At 40.4% G+C, this 10,621-nt stretch overlaps 1 protein-coding gene across 1 annotated transcript; it reads left to right on the forward strand.

Annotated features, from left to right (window-relative positions):
* Window positions 1–1,564: 1,564 nt before the first annotated feature.
* Window positions 1,565–5,916, forward strand: LOC137185710 (RING finger protein 228). Its single transcript, XM_067594029.1, has one exon. It carries the CDS (start codon window positions 2,923–2,925, stop codon window positions 3,691–3,693), a length of 771 nt encoding a protein of 256 aa, XP_067450130.1. The 5' UTR covers window positions 1,565–2,922; the 3' UTR covers window positions 3,694–5,916.
* The last annotated feature ends 4,705 nt before the right edge of the window (window positions 5,917–10,621 follow it).

A 10,621-nucleotide genomic window follows, 5' to 3' on the forward strand; every position in this document is an offset into this window, starting at 1 on the left:
CAGCTGGATGTCATAGGCTTTAGGCTTGTTCCTGTTGTTACAGGGCTGTTATCAATCTCCCACTGACAGAGATCCAGTAATTGTTCGCTAATTGCTTAAAGTAATTTCAAAGCTGCAACATTTAGACCATCTCTGAGCAGATATACAGTACATGTTGATCTACTTAAAGCTCTCTCTAGGCATCATTCAGTCTAGTGATCCTCAAAGTGGAGTCTTTCAGCAGGTTCTTGAATGTGCTGGAAAAAATGAGACACAAATTGCCCAAATTAGCCAGTATATAACAATGACAACACAGGGATCAACTCCCACCACTATTATGTCTCCCAGACAGTTATATAAGCATAATTTCATAAAAGGTCAAGATTCCTGCCTGGGTTTCTGGCATGTGATGCTTTATGTGTATGGGGACTGTTATGTGACCCCCTGATTCAGAACTATATTTCCCTCCACTGTATTCTCTCTCCAGGGCCTGAAACTAACAATTGATCCACTCAGCACTTGTCATGTCAGCAAGCATTGATTTATCAAGCAGGTGATATAACTTTTAGAGAAATGAATCACAGGATATTTATCATAACATGTAAACAAACAATAATGTGCATTATAGCTATGTAGCTTTTGACTATTACAAAAAAATTGATAGTCCAGTCTCAGTGATTTTTACTTGATGTAAAACTTAATATAAAGATATTTTAGATAACCGAAAGGCAGTAATGAAACTTGTGTTTAAAAGTACCTTCAAGTTGTTGCAGTGAACAAGTAACAAATAGGGGATTGTCAAATTACAAGCCTCCGTAAAATATATGTTTTTCTACAGCACCATGCTGAGATGTCTGGAGCCTCCACACTCTTACATGGTTGAGAAATCAAAGCCCCTTCCATTATCAAATTTTATAATATAGTTTACTGTCACTGTTCTGTTCTTTCCCTTGTAATGCAAGACAAAGCATGTTTAAATGGAAGTTTTGGTGGCACATTGTCTGAGTTAAGATGCACTTTGTTACAGGAAACAGTGAATTGACGCCCCCAGTTGACCAAATTAGTGCATTCTATTGTCTGGCATTGTGTAGGCTATGTAATTGCGTGGCTGTCATAGCTGGTCCCCACACAGCCAGAGGACTGAAAAAAACAACAACAGCAACACACACACACACACACACACACACACACACACACACAAACAGTCGTGTTTCCATCACTTCAAATGACATTTCGTTGCCTCACATTCATTTCCTGGACACTTATCCTAACCTTAACCATAACCACCACATTCCTAACCCTAACCTTAAAGTGGACCTATTATGCTTTTCCTTATTTTCAGTCATATATATATATATATATATATATATATATATATTTATATATATGTTACAATGTCAGATGTTCATACTAAATGTGGCCAAAGTGTCAAATAATGAGGTATGTAGAAGTAAACCTTGTGAGCAAAAAGCACCAGCTTCAGACTGCTCTGCACGCGCGGTTTCCAATGTTTTTTTCTACTTTCAGCCTGAGCCAATGTCGGCTTGTGACAGATTTCTTTAAATGGTCATCTGCTTCACGCACAGCATGCAAGTTCACTGCTCTGCTTCTCTAACATTATGGTGTTTTCCATTGTTTTGGGCGTAGTCATGCTGAGCCATTACTCAAGTCAAGCTGGCACGCTGTGAGTGTTTTTTTATCTCACAGCAGGGCAAAGTAAAATAAGTTGTTTACCTGTTGGAGGTGTGCTGGTCGTCTGCAGCTCTTCATCAAACATCATCATCACTGTGGCTGTTTCTGCTTGTACTTTTCCTCCCTGCATTATTTCTAACTGATCTGCTGAACAAAGAGCTCCAAATATATCTCCATACCTTGTGGCGACTGGTTTTTAATGCTGCTAACAAAGCGCTGCTAATTCAGTGAGGGACATGTTTAATATTCTGTAAATTCTTCACAGTAACAGTCTCCCTTTATTTAGTAATTTAAAAGCTTTTGATATGAAACAGTAAAGCAGGGGAAATGTTGGGTTTTCATCATCAGAAACCTAACACGACTCTGATACAGCTGGCCAATCAGAACAGAGCAGGCTCATCTGGAGGGCGGGCTTAAAGAAACAGGAGCTAAGACTGCCTTAAGAGACAGAGGCTGAACTGAGGGGCTGAATATATGGCAAGTATAAGATTTTTTTTTCTTTAGTTTTTTGAACTGTGAATCATGCAAAGCTACTCTAGTGGAGTCCCAGAAAAAATAAAGAGCTGGAAATGAGCATAATAGGTCCCCTTTAACATAACTCTAACGTTACCTTAACTTTAAACCAAGTCTTCACCCTAAAATGAATGATTTACGTTAAAGGGACTTGCTTTTTGTTCCCATGAGGAAAGAGAGTCCCCACAACATGACTGTGTAAACAGATTTATAGATTTATGTCCCCACAACATGAGGAATACCTGGACCACACACACACACACACACACACACACACACACACCTACACACACACACACACACACACACCTACACACATATTCTCTCTCTTTCTCTTTAACTGGACTCTGAGGCGACACACCGCCGCCTCTCTCTCTCTCCTCTCTCTCTCTCTCTCTCGCTCTCTCTCTCTCTCTCTGTTTGTGGGATGCTCGGACTCTCTGGATGGATGAGCCCTAGCATCGGAGTCACCACCATTACATCATCCGTTCCCACACAGCCGAACACGAAACGAGAGCTTTTTAATATTTAACCGGGATCCCGATCATTCAGACTAGAGAAGCAGGCGCCCCGCTCTTCATAAAGGACGCTGTGGGGATTATAAAAACACATCAACAATGTCTGCGGGGATGATGGCGTTTCAATGAACAGGGAGGAGAGGAGGGGGCGAGGAGGAGAGACGTGCGCCGTCATCAGCATCTGTCCGCCAGCTCCCTTTGTGTTCACCGGAGAATGTGAATGGCGAAAGATGACATGGCAGAGGTAGATTTGGCATCAAACGGAGCGGAACCCCCCGGCGAGGCCTCCTCGGCGTTTCCCTACGAGGAGTACGAATGCAAAATCTGTTACAATTATTTCGACCTTGACCGCCGGGCTCCTAAGATCCTAGAGTGCCTGCACACGTTCTGCGAGGAGTGCCTGAACACGCTTCACCTCCGGGAGGAGCGGCCATGGCGCATCAGCTGCCCCGTCTGTCGCCACCGGACTCCGGTGCCGGATTATCGGATACAGAACCTGCCCAACAACACCAAGGTGACGGAGGATTTTCCGCTCTACATCGATTCGGACCCCCTGCCTCAGGACGCTTTGCCGCCGTACCCTCCCCCGCTGCACCCGGCTCTCGTCGCCCTCCGCCGGGAGGAGGCGTCGGGGACATCCAGCACCAGCCAGGCGACTCCGTCCACCACCGTGTCTACGGCCACGACCCTCTCCCAGGACTCAGTGCGCTACGACAGCTGTCAGAGCTGCAAGAGAGTGGCACTGACCACCGGCTGCGTGTGCGTGATCTTCTCCTTTCTGTCCATGCTGGTGTTGCTCTTCATGGGCCTGATCTTTGTGCATAGTCACAGCATTCCTCCCTCGCCCGCGGGACCCATTTGCTTGTCGGTAGCCAGCATCCTGGCCATGTTCTCGGTGGTCGTCACATGGTTGATCTGCTGGCTCAAATACAGACCAGACCATGAGACAGGCCGCTCATCCGCCACCAGTAACTCCCGGAGAAACGCCTGATAGGCTGCTGGCTGTGACTATTGATGGAGATGTTGTACTGTGGGTGTGTGGTTATGTACATATACTGGCAACTGATACTCCTGCTCCCTTTACTTTTTCTAGGTATAAATATCGTCCTAAATGGCCTTTTATCAGTATAGCAAACACCCAAAGGCCTTCCTGCTGTTTGGAGCAATAGGCCGGCACCAACATGATCCTTGATAATCTTTTCCTCCACTTGAAATTAGAGTGGGCCCAGTTGACTGGGTGTCCTGATGAGTGAACTTGTCCAAGACATGGACCACTTGATGTTGGGTAAAGCTGTGATTGGCTTGATGACTGAATGTGAAGTGCTTATTTCCAGGGTTTGACACCCTCCCCACCCTATCCTGATAAATAATATGCATATACCACTCTGCAACTCACTGTATGATAACTGTCCATGATGATTCACTCTTATATCTCAACAAAGCACTATTGTATTGTACAGATATTTGGCAAATGTTCACTTCTGAGTTTTCAGGTGATGGGCCTCCATTACAAATAAGTCGTGTCCACAATCCAAACTGTAAATAGTCCACGAGTACTAGAGAGCTGGTGAGTGGTTACAGGTTAGGTGTGATCAGCCTGTCTTGAAGACCTTCCTTATCCTTGTGCTTTAACTCGTCCTACAGGATGGCACTGTTTCCTCTGTCACAATGAAAACTGCACCTCTTCCAGGTTTTTCTATCTGGCAAAGCTCATAGGGATACAAAGTGATAGCTTGTGATTTTGACCCTGTGTTTGGCTACTTTTGCGCATGTTAGGCTACTGAAAGGTCAAGGCCATGCTTTTTGTTTTTACTTTCTTTTTTTTTTTTTTAATTGAAGGGACAATGTGTTTCTTTGACTTGTGTGCCTCACCTCGTTGCTGAATGAAGCAAACGTCACTGCAATCATGATCAAAATCATGCACGGGCCCCCCTGTAACAGACAGCATCCAGCTGCGGTGTCGGCAGGGATTTCCTCTTTCTGTCACATCATTTACACGTCGGAAGTTGAAAACAGGGTTTCCAACATGGAGCTGCCTCCTGCCCGGCACCTTTTTATACTTATGAAAAATGTGGGTCTTTGCAACTGGCTTTGAAGAAAGGTTGGGAAAGATATGGGTGTCTAAATGTGTTTTAACAGGTAATCCAGGCTAAAGTCCACCTTCAGCTGCTTCCAAGTCCAAGTTAACTCTTCGGCTTCCTTCAAAAGCCACATGTGAGAATCTAATGTAACTGTATCTTGACAGGTCAGACACAGTGAACAACTCATAAAAGGATACATTTGGTGTCTTTCTGGCCCCTCTGAGATTGTCAGGAGTGATAATTATCTCTGGAAAGAGCCCCATCAGCTGTATGGCTGAGATTACAGTGATATACTATACAACCAGTACCTGCACAATTCAAATATTCAACTTTTACCAAGCAAAACATAATATCATTTGGATTATCTACATTGTGAGTCTGTACCATAACAAACACTGAATCAACTTTTTAGTGGAATCAGCTTCAGACAACACAATAAAATCAAAAAAGCTGCAACTCAAGGGCCTGTTCTGGGAAAATGTAATATGAATATTACTGTGAACCGTTGGTGAATTCTGTATGTTTCATTGTTGCTACAATATATATAATTATTTATTTATAATACAACATTCTTGACTATGGCAAACCCTTGCATTGACAAACGTGTTGTGGTCCATGGAGCATGTGAATTGCACTCCTGCGTTATGCTCTGGCTCCCTGACCCTCTTTTGTCAGCATTTAAGTGTTGAGAGGAATTCAATTCGGACACCAAAGTGTTTTTTTTTTTTTAAATCCAAGCACTTATTTCCCTTGCACACTCATAGTATCCCTACCTCACCGCTCATGGGGGGAAAACGCAAAAAAAAAAAAAAAAAAAACCCAAACAGTTCAATATGATTCTTAAATATAACCCCACTCAATCTGATTCCCACGCTTGCTTCAATCATCCTACTCAGCCTTTTCCCAACTTTTAGATGATGCACTTTCACCCTCTTATTTGACACAAGTAACGGGGTACCTTTGACTAATGTAAGCATATTGTATTTATTTCAGAGGACCTAGAAAATGTTGTTGGTTTTTATGAGAATCTGTGGGTGTTGTTAAAGTACCAAATGTATTTGCACAGAGAAATGGTCTTTATGTGTTATGCTGTTTTACATACATAAACACATTTCAGTAATAAAGGAAACGTGGATACCCATTGCATTTGTTCATTGTCTCAGTACAGCTGATAGAATAGCCTGTTACCAAGGCTGTATTTTATCATGCTCAGACTTACATAATGGCTGGTAATAACTGAATATGATCCAACTTGACACATTTAGCATCCTGCTGTGCATCAAATATGCCCCCTACTGGAAGACAAAGGATGCTACATGCTGTAAAAAGAGTAATCCCACCCCTCAGTGTCAACTCTGTGTTTAGCTGCATTTCTCATGTAGGTCTAGCTGTGTAAACGTGTGGTGGCTAAAGCTTGATTAAAAGTAAATACTTTTTGCAGTACGTCCTGGATTCTGATGTACTCTTAATATCACAGAGTGAGATTTTTCAGAGTGTGTTTACCTGCTCATACAAGGCTCCCTTTTAGTTGACATAAATTAAGCCATTCAGCCACAAGATTTTTCCCTCATAAAAATCTTTAAAAGATTTTTTTTTTTTGCCCGTCGGTTTATAGAATAGATATAAACACATGCTCACCATTCACCGTCTAATTAATGGTTCATCTTTAGGGCATACACTGTATGTATTAACCGAGACTTCCATGCCCCATAAATTTAAGCTGTCACACACACAGCCTCAGAAATATACTTCCTTCCTCTCTTTCATACTTTCACTATAAACAAGTAAACAAGTCTCAACTGATTGGTCAAAGTAGGAAAACACTAAAGTCTATTGTTTCTGACAGCCTAACTGTATTTTTCAATTAGCCACAGTTACACTCATTACTGGGAAATAGTTTGAGGCAAGTGTGTGTTTGCAAATCAGCCATGACAACAAACAAAATCAGACTACATGTTTTTATAAGGAGGCTGGGCAAATTAATTGTAATGGACTTCATTAGACATTTATATGTATTACTAGTTATGTAGACCAGAAATATAAGACGATACTAGAAATTCACATTCTCTACTCTCGCGCAACATAACGTGACGTTGTCAATGAACGCAAGGATTTGACAATATAATACAGAACGAAACACCATCAAGTATACTGACTTATTTTTTCTGATGTTTTGTATTCCCACATGTCATACTTATTCAGCTTTCAGTAACACATCAAAACTATTGGGCTATACCATGAAACCCTCAACACAACTTTTAAAACATTTAAACTGTGTAAGTAAATCGTAATAATAATATAGTAATAACTGTGTAATAAATTCATTTTAATATTTAAAAATGTATAAGTATAACCTACATGGATTTTACTACTGATAAAAACAAAAAAATATATATAGAGCACAATAACACGTCACTGTATACTCACTTTTCTATCAAATAATATTAAAGTGATATAAAAAATACAATTAAGTGTATAAGTTCTTCTGTTCTACAGTCTCACATATACAGTTGTGGTTTTTTTCTTTACATTGCGTTTGGCAAGTACATCCAGTTGGTGGAAGAAGTATTGAGATCTTAAAAAGTAACAATAACAGAGTATAAAAATTCCTCATTACAAATAAAAGTCAAGCATTCAAAAATGTTATTTAATTAAAATAGAGGTATTAGAAGCTAAATGTTCGTAAAATATCAGTAATAAAAGTACTCATTATGCAAAACTGCACTTCTCAGGTTGTGGTTTAGGCCTGTATTACTGGAATATTATTACTGAGCCATCATCGTGTAAGAAGCATTTATACTGTCACGGTGGAGCTGATTTTACAGGCCTATATTGTTAGTTAATCTATAACAGTGCATCACACTTCATAAATTGATCAAATATTTTACATGCAAAGTCTTAATCTTCAGAGTAACTAGCTCCAGCAGTCGGGTATATGTAGTGGAGTAAAAACTACAATATTCCCTCTGAAATGTAGTAGAGTTGAAGTACAAAGTAGCATAAACTTAAAATACTCATACGTCACATGCACCGCACTAGAGTCCACTACTGCCTATCACTGTATGAATTATTACCCCAACATGGTGCAATGGAAACTAATTGATTTGACAAATATGTGTTTGTAAATGCCCTCCACGCACAGCATGTGATGCAACTAATTTATTTCTCATCAAGCGAGATTTCTGACTTTGAATTTCATCCTCCGGTAATGGATTGGACACGGAGATTCAGTGTCGCTTTAAAAGAAAAAAGGCCGAGGTATGCATCATGCCTCTCTCTGTTTTCCATTTGCCCCCTCTGTTTTCTAGGCTGTAATATCCAATTTCAGTAAGATCACTGATACTCCCAAATCGACACGTTCGTCTGCGTAAAGACTGATGGTTTCCCCCCTTTAAGAATTACTCAGAGCAAACATAACTCTCATCTCGTACAGTCCGACTATAAGTCAGCTTTTTCTAAAATGTGTTCTGTCACTCAAACTGATGAAGACATTTAAAAGCGTTAACTATTCATTTTATTTGCATGAAGTCAGCAAAGGTTTCTAATAGCACCGCTCATTTGACGACAATTTGGCATGAATTATAGGCTGAAATAATGATCTACAACAATATAGCAATTAAGCAATTCTTCAAGGCTTATCAGCTTCATTACAAATGTAAAATCAGTTAAAAACAAACTCACATTTCCCCTCACTTTGAAGCCGTGTTATGACAACTTGCAGGACTCAATTATCTCTAGGCATGATAGTAATCTTCTGCCTGCAGATAATGACAGTCTCCTTAGCAGGTGAAAGACCCCCCCGTACGCGCTGCTTATTTTAAACCCAGCGTCCAGCCATTGTCCGCGCGCGTTTCTGACAGCAAAGACAACATTTGAAGTGCGTTTTGTCAGAAGCTGCTCAAAGAGGTGAATGTTAATTGAAACCTACAGTACTTAAAGCCTGTGGGATTCCTCTTCCCTGCGTAAATTAAGGTGAATGATAGTAAGCCCGGTGGGTCCCCCCCCGTTGGGGCCCCCGTTACTGCTCCGTGGCCCATAGGTGAGTGAGCTGAGACATGAAAGGGCTGATCAGGTGCGTGGGGAGCTTTTCAGTTGGTGATATTGTTTTGCATGAGTCACACGAAGGTTTCAAGGCTTTGCTTGAACAAATTCAGAGGTGGGAAAAAAATTGTTCCGACTGCCCTTCCATCCACGGAATATTTTTTTCCATATAGGCGTATTTGATCATAAATCTATATATTTATCATTTTGTTTATCGTCTTGAATTCTACCTTGATTGCTTACTTAAAAGGTCACCTGGTCGACTTGAGGAAGGGTTGACCATGCTGCTGCTCTGCCATGTGTGCAAAATCAAGAATTAAATTAAATTAAGGAGAATTAAATTTGAATCAGGAGGCTTTGCAGCATGATTAAATTCAAAAACTTTTTTGAAAACCCTCTTTCTTCTTCTCATGAGGACGGCTTTCTTCGGCTGAAGGACAGTGAAGTAAAACGAGCTTTTGTCTGATTTCAAAGCTCAGGAGCGGAACCTTTGCTTCAGTGATTGATTAGGGACTAAGGATGCTATGACCCACGATACCCAGCTCCTAAAAAGAGAAGAGCATGCTGAACTTTAAAAGAAACAACACCTCTCTTCCCCATTCTCTTTTTTTGCGGCGGTGACAATATTGATCATGAGACATTTGGGGATGAATATACACACCGCTCTATAGTGACACAGAGCTAGACTGGCTTTACAGCCGCCCTGGCGTCGTATCCTGCTGTGGCGCACGTCCCACTTCGGAGTATTCTCGGCTGGCTGGAGCTCAGTCTGAAAACCACAATAAATTCCTTGAGTTGCGCACACTTTAGCACCATTTGTGTCATATATGAGGGCATGGGGTGGAAACAAATTAGGGGCCGTGAGCGATAGCATGCATTCAACAGTTTGGAGATGATATAAAGCACAATGGTGCGTGGTGAGTGGTGACAAAAAATTGCAATAAAGGAATCTCAGTGATTAATCTATTTTTGTTTTATCAGCTGAAGGTAAGAGTTACTCAGCTTGGTTTCTGCCTCATGAGAATATAGGCTATATAACTTACTGTACTATAGTTGAATAAGGTCAGAGTCTAGATTTGATTTTGGTTTAATTAATATTATGGAGAGCTGAGGCAAGCAAAATTCAGTGGAAACTGTAAAGCCGACAACAAAGTAATGCCAGGAACATTGTGCTGTGTGCATATGCAGTATACCATATATGTGCAATAAAGTGACCAAATATGACGAGTTTGTCAGTCAGTGAATTTGGTCTAATCAAATAGTAGATACATAGCTGAAGTCAGTTGTAAAGTAATATATATATATATAAGTAATATATATATATAAGTAAAATGTAATGCAACGAAATAATCCTAACGCAATGAAGCAGCCCAGCAGTAATTATATATTACTTTTCACTTTTTGCTGTTTTTATTATTTTATTTTGAGGCCACTAGAGTTGTATTGGACTAACAAGTGTTTCTAATATTTTGTCCACCTCAGTAAGATATATGAAAAAGTAAATATTGCACATGTAAAAGTTATAGAAATGTACTTATTATGTGTTATTGGATTGCAGTACATTTTGGGGCTTCTGTCAGTCAGTGTAGTAGGCTAAATTCATTGAAACCAGGGTTACCATTAATCTATGGAGCCTATTAATTCCAATCCGTATTAGTATTTTTTAATTAGAAAAGAGGGGAAATGATTCATCAACAGTAATTTACTTGAAAAAAACTCACATCAGGACCAGCTTGTGGGTCTGTGCAAAGTAGTTTAATGACAAACTCATATTTTACCACATTAACCAAATAATTA

Source organism: Thunnus thynnus, chromosome 7 (assembly GCF_963924715.1).
Source record: "Thunnus thynnus chromosome 7, fThuThy2.1, whole genome shotgun sequence".
NCBI lineage: Eukaryota > Metazoa > Chordata > Actinopteri > Scombriformes > Scombridae > Thunnus > Thunnus thynnus.

Coding starts and splice junctions, on each gene's coding strand:
- LOC137185710 (XM_067594029.1), top strand. CDS start 2,923: ATGGCGAAAGATGACATGGCAGAGGTAGATTTGGCATCAAACGGAGCG.